Here is an 18,491-nt window from a genome sequence, read left to right on the forward strand (position 1 = left end):
CTGAGATTAGATTTAGAGCTACAATTATTTAATCTGCTGGCATTGAGAGTGAATTTTTCTAATTTAAGAGTTTTTTTTTTTTCAGGTTTTCATTTTTAAGCATTAATTTCCTGATTGAAAATCACTCCTTATAAATGTAATCAAACATAGTATAAGTATGTAAAAAACAAATCTGACATCAGGAATCAAGCTCTTAAAAACTGAAATTAAAGTTTCTAATTGTTTGAGTGTTTGTTCAAAGGGAACTGAGTTACATTCACTGTAAATTATAAACTAATACAGGTGCAGTAAACATCCTTAATATTACGGGATAAACTGCATTAACAGGCAAAATCCCTCTTAAGTAACTTTCGAATATTAAAGCATTTGACATGTGAAGACCAAAAATTTCAAAATTTAAAATCACTATGTAATGCTTCACCATTTAATTAGATAGTGCAAATTATTCTAAGTAAATGTTAATTTTCCTTTTTTTTATTTGACCCAGTGGGTTAATTCTGTTAATTGATAAAAACCTATTTGTTTCTTAAGTTTCAATTTTATTGTAAAATATTTATTTTATTTATTGTATTATAGGTGTTTTTGTTTAATTTCTCTGTATTTTATTTTTGTTGTCAACTGCTGTTTTAAATGTGCTATACAAAATAATGCGACATTGACAATTTAGGTTCACAGTAAAAATGCAGTGATTCTAGTCCCCCAGCAGATGGCGATCTTTGACCATGTTTGACTTTATCAATAAGTCATCATGCACAACATCATCAACCTCTGCTCTCTTTTGTTTAGGAACAAGTTTTGTGGAACAAACAAAAAGCAGAAACCTTGACAGAGTGAATCTAACGAAATGGCTGCTTCAGCTGATATTTACAACTCAGGTCTGTGACATTTTCATAAAACTTTCCATAAATGTTGTCTATCTTGGAGTTTTTTTTTTTTTTTTTCAAACTTTCGTTTTAGTGGCTGAAAATGTTGATTTCCAACACTTTTCCTTTATGCAAGAGATTGAAGTTGGACAAAATGTCTCGCTCTCATTTTATAGTTGTGTTTTAGGTTTATTTTAAATGTAATTGTGTGTGTTAATGTTATTGATATTCACTTTTTTAGAAAAGTGTTTCAATAGGAATATACAGTTGAATTAGAAAGTACATTCTGTGCTGGTACTAACATAGATTCCCAGATAGCACGAAATTAGTGAATCAACATTGAATCAATGTCAGGCAGAGACTTTGAAACAACATTGAAAGTGGTCGGTGACTTGTATGTTCAATCAACGTTAGGGTTTCAACCATAACTGACATATCAATGTTGATTCAACCATCATCTGAACGTGGATCTACATGCATGAAAGCAAGGGACTTATGTACATTTTTAGCTCTGATAGGTCTACAACATAACATACCACTAAAAGTTTCTTCACTGGTTTTAAACACTATTCTATTGGCAAATGATGGGTGTCATGTTTATGTCTCATTCAAAAGTATCTTACAACATCATATTACCAAAACTATGTACAAAAGGTTAAAATGACAACATGAGATTGATATAACATTTTATTTAAGAAAAGAGGGACAGATCTTTAAACATATTTGACTCCTTTTTGACTGTCAGAACAACAGTCTTATTGTCCATGGATGAACAACCACCATGAGGTTAAGCTTTGTACTGTATGAACCAGGGAAACAGTACAAGTTATGGTAACCCCAGTTTGACTCTGGTTGGCGTCACTTTGATTCCTTGCGATGTTTTCCTCTCGTTCTGGCGCGTAATGAAGCCTCTTCTTGACAGTTTTGCTGCAGTCCTCAAGAGTCAGCTTTTGGTCAAACTGCAGAGCAGCAGCTGAGAAACACAAAAACAAAAGTGAGGAAGGTGCTGGTTAGAAAGATGATAAACATTTGAAAAGTTCTGAAACACACTGAAATATTAAACAGTGTACTGGTTACAGGTCTGAGAACAAATACAAACCGTACAGTTCCCCCTGTGCACTCACTGTTAAATTAATAAGGACACACTAATGAATATTCATTCATATTTATCTNACTTCTGGATTTGTAGGTAGTTAGAGCTAGACGAGTCTTTTCCGCCACCAGTTTGAATAGAATATCTCCTATAAACCGATTCGTGGGTAAGACCCGGGTTTCAGGGACTTTCCGGACCTGTTAGACAGAGAACTGGTCAGTAGTCAGTCGAATGAGTGGTGAGATAAAGGCGGGGCTGGCTATTGCATAAAAACAAACAACATGTTTAACTATTTGTGGTGTATATGTAAATGTTCATAACAGGGTGGAACACAGTCAGAGACAATGGTGAAAAAAAACACCTGCAATTATTAATTTATCCAATCCTGAGCTTGCCCATTATTAATTTCTTATTGTTAAACATGTCAGTGTTGTAACACAATATTTAAAACTTAAAACATTAATACTTTTTTTTTTTCAAATGTCCTGAAGCCGAAATGTTGCCGCAAAAAAAGAATCACCCAAATACAGTTGACCTAGAAAGGAAATTCAGTGCTGGTATAAACAAAGTAGGTGTTTCTAACTCAATATCTCTCCTTACAGCGCAAAGCCATCCTGCTACAGATTTGAGGATTGTGTTGATTGGAGGAAGATCAGATGGACGTCCCACTGGTAAAAGTTCTGCTGGAAACATCATCCTGGGTCAAAATGTTTTCAACACCAGCAGAAGAACAGCTCAGAGTGAAGCGAGGCAGCAGGAAGTGTTCAGCAGACGAGTCACAGTGGTTGATACTCCAGGATGGTGGTGGAGGTGGCCAAGAGAAAACACTCCAAAACTGGATCAGATAGAAATCCAGAACAGTGTCCATCTGTGTCCCCCAGGACCTCATGTCTTTCTTCTGGTCATTCCTGTCAGTTTATATTTCTCTCAGCGAGTCAAAGCTTCACTAAAGCAACACTTGGAGCTTTTAAATGCAGATGTTTTCAGTCACACCATCGTTCTGTTCACTTCAGTCGCTCCATGTAGTGATGAAACTGTAGAATCTAAAATCAGAAGAAGTCCAGTCCTGCAGTGGATTCTTCAACAATGTGGAAACAGAAAACATTTTCTCAACATCAGCAACAGAGAAGATAGAAATCAAGTCAAGAAGCTTTTAGAGAAAATTGAGACCCTGATTACAAACAATGGATTCAGACACTGTTCTGTTGACAGAAGTCAAGGAGAAACTCTGAGAAAAGAAATGAGAGATTTGACTGAAAGAGCCTCAAAAAGGTTTGATCAAGTCCAGAAACAAAGAAACAAACTGAAGCTACAGATTGAAGGTAGGTTGGGAGTTACTTTATTTGTAATAATCTGCAATATTTCTTATTCTGTTTGTGGGTAATTGCATCAGGTCAACTAGAGTTTGACAGCTAAAACTTTGTGTTTGAGTATCATTTAAAGAAATTAAACATCAAATATTGTATATTATCCATAAAGTACAGTGAAGTGTTCATGGCTTCCCACATTGAAAAAGGAGGACTAGAGACTTCTGGATTTCACTCACTCAATTTTATTTGCACCGGTAAGAGGTGAAAAAACTACAAAATGCATATAAAACTATCAAACATACATTTTAGAGATAGTTTGAAATTAATAATTTATCTTGGTTATCATTTCATCATTAACTTTAGACTTAGACATTCACAATTTTAAACAAAATGAATTATTTATTTTTATTATGAAATTTGTTTTTCTATCATGGCATAATTTTTGCATTAATTGAATTTTAGATATACATTCAATGGAACCCAACTATAAATCCCAGCAATGCAAATTGTTCCTTCAATAAATTTTACATTTCTTACAAAAAGAAAAGCCAGACTACATTTTCAGTGAAAGGCTTACCAGTAATCCTTATTAAGTCTAAGTCCTTTTCCCATGAATTTGATCAGTCTGCCTTTGAAATGCTACTTTGGGGACTTTAGCAGCTCTTTTGGATTCCTTATAGTATCTGAGTTCAGTGTGTTGCTGATTGGACCAGATTTCTTCCATCTGCTGAGAAGTGCTGCAGAGTGGCACACATGTTTATGAACCCACATCTGCACCCATGAGCAGATTTGTGCAACAAGTATTATATAAAAGAAAAAAAATATATTGACTGCTTCTTTTCTGAAATCTTTTAACAATTCAGTGGAAGCTGTAAGGGAAGAAACAAGTTTCTTAAAATAATCTAAATCACACAATTCATCACCTCAGTATTTTTTTGCGAAAAATACCTGTTTGATTCATTTATTTCCTGTGTGATCTACCATGCTCTAAATAAAGCCAATTAGCAAACTTTTTTAGATTGAGGAAACTGATTTTTTTTTTTTCTATTTTGTTGGTTTAGGTGGAAAAGTCCCTCCAAACCATTTGAGAATAGTGATGATTGGAGGATTACTGGCTGGCAAGAGCTCAACAGGAAACACCATACTAGGAAAAAATGTATTTGGCGTTCCTAAATCTATTGGAAGAACAACTCACAGTGAAATCAGCCATGGTGTGGTTGAAGGAAGGAGGCTCACAGTGGTCGATTCTCCTGGATGGTACTACATCAACACCCTTCAGGAAACCAATGAAATGGATAAACTGGAAATAGAGAACAGTGTGAATCTGTGTCCTCCAGGACCACATGCTGTGCTGCTGGTTATTTCTGTGGACGTCAACATTGATGAATTATATCTGAGATCTGTTCAGGAACACATGAGTCTGTTTAGAGAAGAAATCTGGAAACACACACTTGTTCTGTTTACCTATGGAGACTGTTTAGGAGTGAAGACTGTAGAGGAGCGAATAGAGAGTGATGAAGGTCTGCAGTGGATAGTGAACAAGTGTGAGAACAGGTATCATGTCCTGAACAACAAGGACCACAGAGAAAAGACTCAGGTAAAGGAACTACTGGAGAAGATTGAAGAGATGTGGGCAGGAAATGAAGATCCTTACTATGAAGTGGAGCTGGACCGAGCAGCAGAGCTAGAAACCAAGAGAGAGACTGGAGACAAGATGGCCAAGAGGTTGAAGACGATCAATGAGAGAAAGTCAAGAGTCCTGAAAGAGCTGATTGAAGGTAGGTAATAAATAGAATATATTTCTAATATAATAATGCCACATTATTTTTAAGATTAAAAATATTAGTGTATTTTTTGTTTTTGTTTTCTTTTACAGGTCAGAGAAGTTCAGTCTCTGACATCAAGATTGTTCTTGTGGGCCAGAAATGTTCAGGGAAAAGTCTAGCTGGAAACTTGATCTTGTTCAAGGATCAATTTAATATAACTTCTCTCAGAGCTTGGTTAAAAAAGGTAACACAACATTCAAACTAAGCAACAACACGTCATACAGACAAATATAGGTGTTCAGTTAGTAAAGCAGGTTTATTAATTTTGTTTTTTATGATTTCAGACCTGTCAAGATCATATAGAAACTTCACCATGTGTGAAACATGAAGGAAACTTTGATGGAGTAAAAGTCTCAGTTGTTGAAACTCCAGGCTGGTTCTCAGACCCAACACCACCTGACTGGATCAAAGATGAAGTTCTCCACAGTGTCTCCATGTGTTCTCCTGGACCTCATGTTTTTCTCCTGCTTGTTCCCATCATCAGATCTTTCACAGAGAAAGATCTCAAAGCTCTGCTGGAGATCATGAAGCCATTAACAGAGAGAGTGTGGAGACACTGCATGGTTCTGTTTACCAGGGGAGACTGGATCAATGACGACCCTGTAGAGAATTACATCGTCAGAGAGGGAAAGGAGCTCCAGGAGCTTCTGGAGAAATGTGGGAACAGATACCATGTTATAAACCCTTATCATTCTCAAGACCCTGTTCCTATCAAAGACATGTTCCAAAAATGTTTTGATATTGTGAAGCAAAACAGAGGTTGCTTCACAATTAAAGCTGAAGAAAAGAAACCTCAGATTCCACATTGGCAAGCAAAACAGTTAGAAGAAGAATGGAAAAGGAGAGAACAGGAGCTGATAGAGCGAATGATGAAAGCTTTATCAAAGGAACCAGAAGAACCAACAGCAACTCATGTGAGAACAGCAAAGAGCAAAGATCGCAATCCTGACAGTAAGTTTTATATTATAATGATTTAATGATTTACAGTCTTCCTTACATGCTTTGTCTTAATTATATGTATTTTTCTCTTAANAATATTAAACAGTGTACTGGTTACAGGTCTGAGAACAAATACAAACCGTACAGTTCCCCCTGTGCACTCACTGTTAAATTAATAAGGACACACTAATGAATATTCATTCATATTTATCTTAATGTTAGTTGACTAGGCTATTAGCATCTTTTGCCAACAAGCCAACAGCAAAGTGGCTGTGTGATTGGGACATCCCACTCATGTAAATTGTGGGGGTGGACCGCTCCACTCCTTGTAGTAAGTTGTAGATATTTGTGTGTCAATATATCACACACAAACATTCAGTAAGATTTTTTATGAATGAAAATGTAAGAAAATATACAGAAAAGAATCACCACCCACTATCCTCTCCACTGTCATTAAAAATGTGAGAACCCCCGCTCAGTAACAAAACGCTCTCACCCAGAGGTCCAGAGGAGAAGAGGGGAAGGTGTGTGGCAAAACAGCTGACATTGATCAGACATCGGCATTTCATTCATTAGATTTCAACCACAACACAACATTGATTCAATGACACAGATTCAATTGGATGGTTGTTTGATGGTTGGTCCATCAGTTGTTGACTTCAACCAAAAATTAATCATTCTGACTATAATTCAACATTGATTTAACATTGTGTGCAATCTGGGTTCTAACTCAATATTTCTCCTTACAGCACAAAGCCATCCTGATACAGAGTTGAGGATTGTCTTGATTGGAGGAAGATATAATGACCTTCCCAGTAGTAAAAGTTCAGCTGGAAACTTCATCCTGGGTCAAAATGTTTTCAACACCAGCAGAAGAACAGCTCAGAGTGAAGCGAGGCAGCAGGAAGTGTTCAGCAGACAAGTCACAGTGGTTGATACTCCAGGATGGTGGTGGTATTGGTCTAGAGAAAACACCTCAAAACTGGATCAGATAGAAATCCAGAACAGTGTCCATCTGTGTCCCCCAGGACCTCATGTCTTTCTGCTGGTCATTCCTGTTGATTTATATTTATCTCAACGAGTCAAAGCATCACTAAAGCAGCACTTGGAGCTTTTTAATACAGATGTTTTCAGTCACACCATCGTGTTGTTCACTGCAGTCGCTCCATGTAGTGATGAAGAGATTGAGTCCAGAATAAGAACAAGTTCAGTCCTGCAGTGGATTCTTCAACAATGTGGAGACAGAAAACATTTTCTCAACATCAGTAACAGAGAAGATAGAGATCAAGTCAAGAAGCTTTTAAGGAAAATTGAGACCCTGATTACAAACAATGGATTCAGACACTGTTCTGTTGACAGAAGTCAAGGAGAAACTCTGAGAAAAGAAATGAGAGATTTGACTGAAAGAGCCTCAAAAAGGTTTGATCAAGTCCAGAAACAAAAAAAGAAACTGAAGCTACAGATTGAAGGTAGGTTACAAGTTTCTTTATTTATAATAATAAGCTACAGTGCTGCTTACCTTGTAGATCACAGGTGTCAAACTCCAGTCCTGGAGGGCCACTGCCCTGCAACCTTTACATGTGCCTCTGCTGCACCACACATTAATACAATAATTAGGTCATTAAGGCTCTGGAGAATTTATCTACACAAGAAGGAGGTAATTAAACTATTTCATTCCAGTGTTTTGTACCTGTGGCACATCTATAAACTGCAGGACAGCGGCCTTGNTGACATCAAGATTGTTCTTGTGGGCCAGAAATGTTCAGGGAAAAGTCTAGCTGGAAACTTGATCTTGTTCAAGGATCAATTTAATATAACTTCTCTCAGAGCTTGGTTAAAAAAGGTAACACAACATTCAAACTAAGCAACAACACGTCATACAGACAAATATAGGTGTTCAGTTAGTAAAGCAGGTTTATTAATTTTGTTTTTTATGATTTCAGACCTGTCAAGATCATATAGAAACTTCACCATGTGTGAAACATGAAGGAAACTTTGATGGAGTAAAAGTCTCAGTTGTTGAAACTCCAGGCTGGTTCTCAGACCCAACACCACCTGACTGGATCAAAGATGAAGTTCTCCACAGTGTCTCCATGTGTTCTCCTGGACCTCATGTTTTTCTCCTGCTTGTTCCCATCATCAGATCTTTCACAGAGAAAGATCTCAAAGCTCTGCTGGAGATCATGAAGCCATTAACAGAGAGAGTGTGGAGACACTGCATGGTTCTGTTTACCAGGGGAGACTGGATCAATGACGACCCTGTAGAGAATTACATCGTCAGAGAGGGAAAGGAGCTCCAGGAGCTTCTGGAGAAATGTGGGAACAGATACCATGTTATAAACCCTTATCATTCTCAAGACCCTGTTCCTATCAAAGACATGTTCCAAAAATGTTTTGATATTGTGAAGCAAAACAGAGGTTGCTTCACAATTAAAGCTGAAGAAAAGAAACCTCAGATTCCACCTTGGCAAGCAAAACAGTTAGAAGAAGAATGGAAAAGGAGAGAACAGGAGCTGATAGAGCGAATGATGAAAGCTTTATCAAAGGAACCAGAAGAACCAACAGCAACTCATGTGAGAACAGCAAAGAGCAAAGATGAATTTGTCATTCCTGACAGTAAGTTTTATATTATAATGATTTAATGATTTACAGTCTTCCTTACATGCTTTGTCTTAATTATATGTATTTTTCTCTTAAATAACACTTTAATTTCTGTTTCAGTGAGTGGAGATGTTGCCTCAGAATATGGGAGCATTTCAGAGTACAGGAGGCGACGAGGACATGACCAAGTAGCTGAATGGCTGAATAACAGAGTCAAACTGTCTGCGATCAGCTCCGGGATCGGCAGCATTTTTGCCTCAACTATATGTTTGGAAAACGTTGATGAAAGTTCTGAAAACGATTAAAGCAAACTTGGAAATTTAGGAAAAGAACAAAGTACAAACTTATCTTATGAACTTCTAAAACAAAACTTTAATATTTAAATCCTGTTATTTTAGCTAATCAACAAAAAAAAATAGACATAACGTCACTTGAAGAGTAATATCCAGAAAAGTTTTTATGTTCTTTCCTGATATAATACTTCATAAAATCCAATAAAAAATAACACTGACATATTTAAAATATTTTTCATAATCCTGATATAGCTTTCATCCTATTTTCTTGTACATTACCTAATACTCATAAAGGTAATTTTTTTTATTAAACCAATGCTGGAGAGTAAATGTAATGTATAGTTGATTGAGCTGCATTCAAGAGAAAATGCATCAGTAATAACATCTGTTTATTTGTTTATGATAAAATAAAACATAAAAGTATTACTTATCTATTAATGGACAAACTATATCCTGTATCTTGCTTTTATGTTTTGTACCTTCCATTGGACTTTTTTAATCAACTAGAAGATGCATCTAAAAAATAACCTTATGCAAGTGTGCTGCGGAAACCTTGAAATGCTAATTTTAAAAGGTTCATTTGACCTCAGTTTTTGATCATTAGAGTTAATTCTAAGATTAGCTTTTGAGAAGATGTTTCCATCTGCTAAAGAATTGATCAAGTTTAGATTTTCAAGCTTTAAAATTTCCTGATTGTAAATCACTCCTTATTTGTGTAATCAATGATAACATAAGTATGTAAATAAAATATATGATATGAAGAATCAGTTTTGGTTCACTATAATTTCTTAAAACTGAAATGCAACAGTGACCAAAATCCCTTCAGGGTATTAAAACATATTCATTTAGCTGGGCTATCTTGGGTGAAACAACATCCCCGATTTTGTTTCAGACTATTTTCAGATGTGATTTCTGACTTTCTTTTTACTCCAGCAGTTCAAACCAGACTATTCCAGCTGACAGAGAAACCCTAGTTATAGTTACAGTGGATGGCCCTAAGTCACAGAATTATTATTCCTGTGAAAATCAACATTGATGAGTCATGTCTGAGATCTGTCCAGTAACACATGATTCTATTTAGAGAAGAAATCTGGAAACACACTTGCTCTGTTTAGCTATGGAGACTGGAAATCAGTGAAGACTGTAGAGCAGGGGTCCCCAAACTTTTTCCTGCGAGGGCCACATGACTGTTCCCTTTTCTGGTCGGGGGCGGTCTTAGTTTTTTTTAGTTTTTCGAGAAAGAAACCTTAGAAAAGTTTTGTTGGGTGGGGGGGAGGAGGGGGGGGGTGTTCTGCCGATGTGCTGATGCCAGGGCTTTTAAAGGCTCAGCCCAGACCATTCTGTTCAGGCACCTGGGAGAACACCTGCCACTGCCATTAGTGAGCAGGCAGGCGTAGAAGAATGAATGCGTAGGCAATCAGCGGAGGAAAAAAAAANTGCATACATATAGAAAAACCTGCATACATAACATGTATGTATGTTAGCATGCACGAGAAATATGAGGTTGCCAGGGCCAAAATAAAAAGCTGGTAAAGCATAGAATCCAACTTGTTTACAGAACCTGAAGCTCAGTGCTGCCATCTGCTGTTAGTTCCGCTGCAGTATGTTGTGTGCTCTGAATAAAACACAGCGCCCCCCGTGGACAGTATAGGAACTGCAGATTTTCAATTAAACGAAGTATATGTTTTTTCATGAATAATGAAAATGCATTTAGCCCCCGGGCTGGACTAAATCGTTCGGCGGGCCGATTCCGGCCCGCGGGCCGTACGTTTGACACCCCTGATCTAGAACCTCCACCTGTGCTCATGTTGAAGGAAGTAAATAATCAAATTCAGTATTTTCAATTTAAATTCAAAAATACTTTATTAATCCCAAAGGAAAATTAAATGTTGTCATAGCTTAATTTAGATTCAGTCATCAATAATGATAGATTAATAATAATACTGTTATTAATAATTATTATTATGTCTGTAGTAGACATTATTAGAATATTATTATAAGCAATAATAATAGATTCAGTTAGATTCAATAACCATTCACATATTCTGAGCACATTACATGTTACACTCAGCATAACATTATTGAAGTTTATCTTTTGGAAAATGTTTGAGAATCACTTGAAGAAAAGAAACTTTAAATCAGATTTAAAGTCGTGCGTCTTAAACTGGAGATTTAAGACGCAAAGCAGTTTTATTGTTTCTTGGTAAAACAAACAAAATTTTATGATTATTTTCAGGAAAAGGCTTCAGAAACAGAAAAGCAACATAGAGCTGGAGAAATTAGACAAAGTGTAAAAACAATCACTTTTGCTTTCTTTTACTAAATCTTTTAACCCTTCACTGGCACCTCTAAAGTAAAATAAGACACAAAAGTTACATAAGATTATCTAAATCACACAATTCATGCAATAGATTTACCTTTTGTGTACTTTAACCTTTCTCTTTTAACCACTAAAAACTTTGCAGCTGTTTCTTTTTTTCTGTGTAATCAACATGGCTGTAAGTAAAACTGAGTTACACATTTTTAAATTGAGTAAACTAAATAATTTGTTTTTTCTGTTTTGTTGGATTAGATGGAAAAGTCCCTCCAGACCATTTAAAAATAGTGATGATTGGAGGATCATTTGCTGGTAAAAGCTCAACAGGAAACAACGTTCTTGAAAAAAATATATTTAATGTTGATAAAAAGGGTAACAGAAGAACAACCCACAGTGAAATCAGCCATGGTTTGGTTGAAGGAAGGCGGCTCACAGTGGTCGATTCTCCTGGTTGGTTCTGCTTCAACACCCTTCAGGAAACCAGTGAGATGGATAAACTGGAAATAGAGAACAGTGTGAATCTGTGTCCTCCAGGACCACATGCTGTGCTGCTGGTTGTTCCTGTAATGATCAACACTGATGAATCATATCTGAGATCTGTCCAGGATCACATGAGTCTGTTTAGAGAAGAAATCTGGAAACACACACTGGTTCTGTTCACCTATGGAGACTGGTTAGGAGTGAAGACTGTAGAGGAGCGAATAGAGAGTGATGAAGGTCTGCAGTGGATAGTGAACAAGTGTGANCCTTTAGAAGATGTCACAGCTTTCCTTTGGACTGAGAGACTGTATAATGTGAAATGATTTAAAACATGAAGCAGAGCTGCCATCACTTAACAGATTTTTTAACAGGGTCTATCAGCAGTAATGGTCCAGAGTCTAAAATTTAATTTATGCTGCAGTGAAGTTCTAATAAATCCTAAATGAACATTTTAAATGTGTAAACTCGACTGATTTAACAACTTAAAGCAGCAAACTGACATATCTGTCCAAATGATATAGACTCTGTCAGTGTTTCAGAGAGTAGAGAAGAAGCAGCTACAATATTGTAAACAGATTATATATTTTAGATAATTAATTCCTTGAAAATAAGTATTAAATTTTGCTATAATTTGAGCACCTTCATTTTTTTTGCTGTCTCCTAATTATGAGTTGAGATCTTATAAGACAAAGCAAATGCTTGAAAATGCATAAATCTTGATTGTGCTTTGGACTTGGCAAATTTTATTCAGTTTTCATTTATAAATCTATTTGTAAAATTTTTCTAATCTCAGCAGTTTTAGTGGAATTTCTTTAATTCTGAAAACCACAACAGACCTGCAGTTGTCCTTGTCGTCCAGCAGATGTCAGTTTCTGGCCATGTTTGACTTTACCAACCAACAACAATCACAACAATCATCTCTGCAATTTGCTTTCATTTAGGAACAAGTTTAGTGAGAATAAACAACAAGCAGAAACATCAACAGTGTGAAGCTGAAGAAATTTCTGCTTCAGGAGTTATATCCAGCCCAGGTTAGTGATTTTTTTATAAAACTCTTCCTCAGACTTTTTTCTCATCTTGGATTCCACTTTTTTCAACTGTTGTCTTACTGGCTAAATATGTTGAATTCATAGACTTTTGACTTTACATTGCAGATGGGAGTAGGACAAAATGGCTCCCTCTGCTTTTCTAGATTTATTATGTTGGGATGTTAATTTTGTAAAGTGATTTACATTATTCCTATGGAAATGTGCATTACAAAAAGATTTTATATTCTGAGATGGCTTACACAAAAAACATTTGTAAACTGTATTTCAATAATGTCTCAACTCTCCTTACAGCACAATTCCACCCTGCTACAGAGTTGAGGATTGTGTTGATAGGAGGAAGGAGATCAGATGGAAGTCCCAGTGGTAAAAGTTCAACTGGAAACTTCATTCTGGATCAAAATGTTTTTGACACCAGCAGAAAAACAGCTCAGAGTGAAGCGAGGCAGCAGGAAGTGTTCAGCAGACAAGTCACAGTGGTTGATACTCCAGGATGGAGGTGGGGTGATTCAAGAGAAGAGACTCCAAAATTGGATCAGATAGAAATCCAGAACAGTGTCCATCTGTGTCCCCCAGGACCTCATGTCTTTCTTCTGGTCATTCCTATCAGTTTACATTTCTCTCAGCGTGTCAAAGCATCTCTAAAGCAGCACTTCGAGCTTTTTAATGTGGATGTTTTCAGTCACACCATCGTGTTGTTCACTGCAGTCGCTCCATGTAGTGATGAAAAAGAATCTAAAATCAGAAGAAATCCAGTCCTGCAGTGGATTCTTCAACAATGTGGAAACAGAAAACATTTTCTCAACATCAGTAACGGAGAAGACAGAGATCAAGTCAAGAAGCTTTTAGAGAAAATTGAGACCCTGATTACAAACAATGGATTCAGACACTGTTCTGTTGACAGAAGTCAAGGAGAAACTCTGAGAAAAGAAATGAGAGATTTGACTGAAAGAGCCTCAAAAAGGTTTGATCAAGTCCAGAAACAAAGAAACAAACTCAATAAACTGATTTCAGGTGGGTTACAAGCTTCTATTTAAAAAAAAATAAGTCACAGTTCTCCATGTTATAGGAAATAATATTTCAGGATTCACATCTTCTGTGAGAACATCACCTGTAACCCTTTGTAAAATTTTGTTGAATTTTCACTTTTTGAAAATGTGTCACTGAAGTGATTAGAAGACATTAATATTTGTTTCCAGAAGTTAAAATATTTTGGTTTTAATTTGTTGTGGTTTTATGTTTTATCTTATGCTTAAGGTGCATTTAAATTGTTACAAATACTGTTGCACTGCTTTTATTGTGAGATTTGTGTGTGGGCATATGGGGATACGAGACCTGCTATGAAAAGAACACAGTAAATACTGTAACAAAACTATCTGCACCAACCTGATACAGCAGATTGGTGCAGCTTTAGGCAAAGATGGGCCCAAAGCGATGTGTTGTCATTTCAGAGAATGTTTTACTATTTTTAGAAGAAAACAAACCTCCAATAAGACTAAGATAAAAAAAAAAACGATTTAATTATACTACTACATGGCTTCTGGTAAAACACAACCAGAAGATTGAGTTTGTTTCCAGAGAAAGTATTCAGAAACAGAAAGCCAACATAGAACTAGACAAACCAGTCCCACAAGAAAACATAAGTTCATTTTCTTTCGCAAAATCTTTTAACAGTTCACGGGGAGCTGTAAAGTAAAAAGAAGATACAACAGTCACTTAAAATGACATTGATCATGCAGGTCATGCAACAGATTCACCACCTGACTATTTGTTTGGCCACCAGTAATTTCAATTTATTTCAGCTTTGCAACTCCTGGGTAACTTTATTTTCTGTGTCGTCGACCCTGATCTCAATAAACCTGAGTTTGCCAACTTGTTTTAAATTGAGGAAACTACATAATTTCTTGGTTTCTCTGTTTAGATGGAAAAGTCCCTCCAGACCATTTAAGAAGAGTGATGATTGGATCATCATGTGCTGGGAAAAGCTCAACAGGAAACACCATCCTAAGGAAAAATGCCTTTGGTGTTACTAAAAGTAGTAGGAGAACAACTCACAGTGAAATCAGTCATGGTTTGGTTGAAGGAAGGCGGCTCACAGTGGTCGATTCTCCTGGTTGGTTTTACATCAACACCCTTCAGGAAACCAGTGAGATGGATAAACTGGAAATAGAGAACAGTGTGAATCTGTGTCCTCCAGGACCACATGCTGTGCTGCTGGTTATTGATCTGATAACTATCATGAATTCATTATATCTGACATCTGTTCAGGAACATATGAGTCTTTTTAGGGAAGAAATCTGGAGACACACACTTGTTCTGTTTACATTTGGAGACTGGTTAGGACTGAAGACTGTAGAGGAGCGTATAGAGAGTGATGAAGGTCTGCAGTGGATAGTGAACAAGTGTGAGAACAGGTATCATGTCCTGAACAACAAGGACCACAGNGTCAGAGAGGGAAAGGAGCTCCAGGAGCTTCTGGAGAAATGTGGGAACAGATACCATGTTCTAAAAGGCTATGTTTCTGATTATCCTGTTCAAGTCAAAGAACTGTTCCAAAAAAGTATTAATATGGTAACACAAAACAGAGGATGCTTCTCAGTTGAAGACAGAAAAGAGAAATTTACCAGTTTCCTTCAGCCACCAAAACAACAGACACTTACAGAACAAGAATGGAAAAGGAGAGAACAGGAGCTGATAGAGAGAGTGATGAAAGCTTTAGCAAAGGAACCAGAAGAACCAACAGAACCTCATGTGAGAACAGCATGGAGCAAAGATGATGATATCATTCCTGACAGTAAGTTTTATATAATAATGAATTAATATTTAGTTTACAGTCTTTTACATGCATTGTTCTCTTGAATAACTCATCAATGTCTGTTTCAGTGAGTGGAGATGTTGCCTCAGAATATGGGAGCATTTCAGAGGAACAGAGACGACGAGGACATGACCAAGTAACTGAATGGCTGAATAACGGAGGCAGAGAGTCAGAGATCAGCTCTGGGATCGGCAGCATTTGTTCCTCAAACACTTTTATGGACAAGACTGATGAAAGTTCCCTAATAGCAGCAAATCAACCAAATATTTCTTTCTCTGAAAACAAGAAAGTCCCTCTGAACATGTTCTTAAACACCAAAAAGATTCAACGCAGAAGCTCTTGTTAAGGCAGAAGACTTTTTAAAAATGTCATTTGAACTTTATGAACAGGAGAGAACAAGACAACAAACTATATCTGAGTCTTATTTTTAGTCATTTTAAAAGTACACGAGTTGCAGTGCCTACATTATTATGCAACATATTATTATGCACAGATCTGATACTATTTTAGAATTTGTTTTTCTATAAATTATGCTGGTCAGTTTAGGTTTAGTCGGATTTCTTATGATAGATAAAATTAATTACATCATGCCTTTTTAAATTTCAAAGCTATTACACATTTTTCTGCTTTTTTTAATCAAACAGTTTTGGCTATTTTGCATGATTGTAGACATTGTGTAGATCTTTTATAAATAGCAGACCCAGTCAATTGAGATAATTAGTTTTTTATTTTATAACTCACAAATTCTTGATCTCAAAAACCAGTGGATTATCTGAAGACAGAGCTTGTTATAACCATGTTGTGACTTCTTTTATATTAGATCAGATGGATAAACTGGAAATAGAGAACAGTGTGAATCTGTGTCCTCCAGGACCACATGCTGTGCTGCTGGTTATTCCTGTTATGATGAACATTGATGAATCATATCTGAGATCTGCTCATCAACACATGAGTCTGTTTAGAGAAGAAATCTGGAAACACACACTTGTTCTGTTCACCTATGGAGACTGGTTAGGAGTGAAGACTGTAGAGGAGCGAATAGAGAGTGATGAAGGTCTGCAGTGGATAGTGAACAAGTGTGAGAACAGGTATCATGTCCTGAACAACAAGGACCACAGTGATAAGACTCAGGTAAAGGAACTACTGGAGAAGATTGAAGAGATGTGTGCAGGAAATGAAGATCCTTACTATGAAGTGGAGCTGGACCAAGAAGCAGAGCTAGAAACCAAGAGAGAGACTGGAGACAAGATGGCCAGAAGGTTGAAGACGATCAATGAGAGAAAGACAAGAGTCCTGAAAGAGATGATTGAAGGTAGGCAATAAATAAAACACGTTTTATGATAAAGTCATAAAATATGTATGTTTTAGTATTTAAACCATTACTGTAATTTTTGTTTGTTTTACAGACGAGATACACCAAGTCACTGAAATCAATATTGTTCTTATTGGCCACAAATGCTCTGGAAAAAGTAAAGCTGGAAATCTGGTTCTTTTCAACAAGAGCTTCAATATAAACTTTGAGAGAGCTTGGTTGAAAAAGGTAACACAACATGCATGCAAAAACATTTGACACAGTCTATATATGCTCATGTTCTCCACTAGAGCTCATCACCCCAGGTCCTTACACTGGCTAGTGAGAATAGATTTTAAAATACTGCTGTTAGTTTATAAATCACTGAACTTAGCGTCACTATACATTAAAGATCTGCTGTTTCTGAATCAACCTTCCAGACAACTCAGGTCTTCTGGTTCTGACCTGCTCTGCATCCCCAGAACCAGAACCAAATCTGGAGAAGCAGCATTCAGCGTCTATGCACCACAAATCTGGAACAAACTTCCAGAAAACTGCAAAACAGCCGAAACACCGAGTACTTTTAAAATTAGACTAAAAACCCATCTGTTTAGAGTTGTTTTTTGAAACATAAATTAAACATTAATCAGCATTCTGATGTGTAACAATGGCATTTGATACATTTGTTGACTCTGTTCTATGACTCTGTACCTCTTATGAGGTAGGTAAGTTATAAAACTATGAGATTTCTTTCAGTGGTAACAGACTTCCATAAAAGTCTCAAGCTGGGATCTTTGTTTTGTGTTTCTTCCTATACATCTTTAAAAGTGATGCACTGGAAACCACAATGATGGACATGACAAAGTCATTCTTGTTTTCTCATTGGGTGTTAATTTTAGCTTCAAAAAATTATCGGATGGGAAGCTAAAAAAGACAATTGTTTTGTATCAGTTGTAGAAGATAAGTGAGCCCATCTCCAAAGTGATTAAAGCCTACAATAACATCTGCAAAACATGTTGCAGCAAACACAAAAGTCCTGAGGGTTTGGGTTTCTGTGGGAAAGTTGTGAACAAATACGATCTTGCCTGTAATGGGTAACACACTTAAAGTTTTCATCTGATTAGTTTCCATGGAGGCTAATGCTAACTGCTATTTAGCATTAAATAGCAGTTAGCTATTTTTATGCTGACAAATTTTTATGTCAGCATAAAAATTTAAAGAATTATTTTTTTAAACAAATTACAGGAATAATCAGGGGTTCCTGAAACACTTGGTATAATAGCACTGTACTTTGTATCAATCTTATGGTTGAATGACAAATCATATTAAAAATGATAAATGCTGGATATAATGTCTGTTTAGTCCACTTAGCAGCAAAAGGTTTTTTTTTTTTATCTGAAATGTTGCTTATTTTGACTATATGACTTTTATACAAAAATGCAAAAATTTGCAATAAATTAATTACAGACCTTTTCAATTTTTTTTTATTGTGCCTCAAGAATAAATTTTGTGTGTTTGCTTTATATAATTTCAGAACAAAGAAGATCAGAGAGAAACTTCAACGTGTGTGAAACATGAAAGAAACTTAGATGGAGTAAAAGTCTCAGTTGTTGAAAC

The 18,491-nt window shown here is 36.3% G+C and overlaps 2 protein-coding genes across 3 annotated transcripts in view; both read left to right on the top strand.

The window, feature by feature from the left end:
* The window catches only part of LOC103131954 (GTPase IMAP family member 8-like), a 41,741-nt gene that overhangs the window by 13,718 nt on the left and 9,532 nt on the right, over window positions 1-18,491 (top strand). The window contains exon 2 of the mRNA XM_016667037.1: window positions 787-875. Coding sequence (XP_016522523.1) covers window positions 845-875 — 31 coding nt within the window. The 5' untranslated portion in view covers window positions 787-844. The remainder of the gene's footprint in view (window positions 1-786; window positions 876-18,491) is intronic.
* LOC103131957 (GTPase IMAP family member 8-like) overlaps window positions 2,596-18,491 on the top strand; it is a 17,077-nt gene continuing 1,181 nt past the window's right edge. Inside the window, exons 1-6 of one of the 2 annotated variants that reach the window (XM_016667038.1) lie at window positions 2,596-3,278; window positions 4,328-5,044; window positions 5,143-5,165; window positions 7,764-7,874; window positions 7,975-8,647; window positions 8,753-9,670. In XM_016667038.1, coding sequence (XP_016522524.1) covers window positions 3,197-3,278; window positions 4,328-5,044; window positions 5,143-5,165; window positions 7,764-7,874; window positions 7,975-8,647; window positions 8,753-8,937 — 1,791 coding nt within the window. In that variant the 5' untranslated portion in view covers window positions 2,596-3,196 and the 3' untranslated portion in view covers window positions 8,938-9,670. Of the gene's footprint in view, window positions 3,279-4,327; window positions 5,045-5,142; window positions 5,277-5,376; window positions 5,669-7,763; window positions 7,875-7,974; window positions 8,648-8,752; window positions 9,671-18,491 lie in introns of those variants that run through there. The other variant, XM_016667039.1, reaches the window with a different exon arrangement.

The sequence above is a fragment of the Poecilia formosa genome, unplaced genomic scaffold (genome assembly GCF_000485575.1).
Source record: "Poecilia formosa unplaced genomic scaffold, Poecilia_formosa-5.1.2 Scaffold881, whole genome shotgun sequence".
Classification (NCBI taxonomy): Eukaryota; Metazoa; Chordata; class Actinopteri; order Cyprinodontiformes; family Poeciliidae; genus Poecilia; species Poecilia formosa.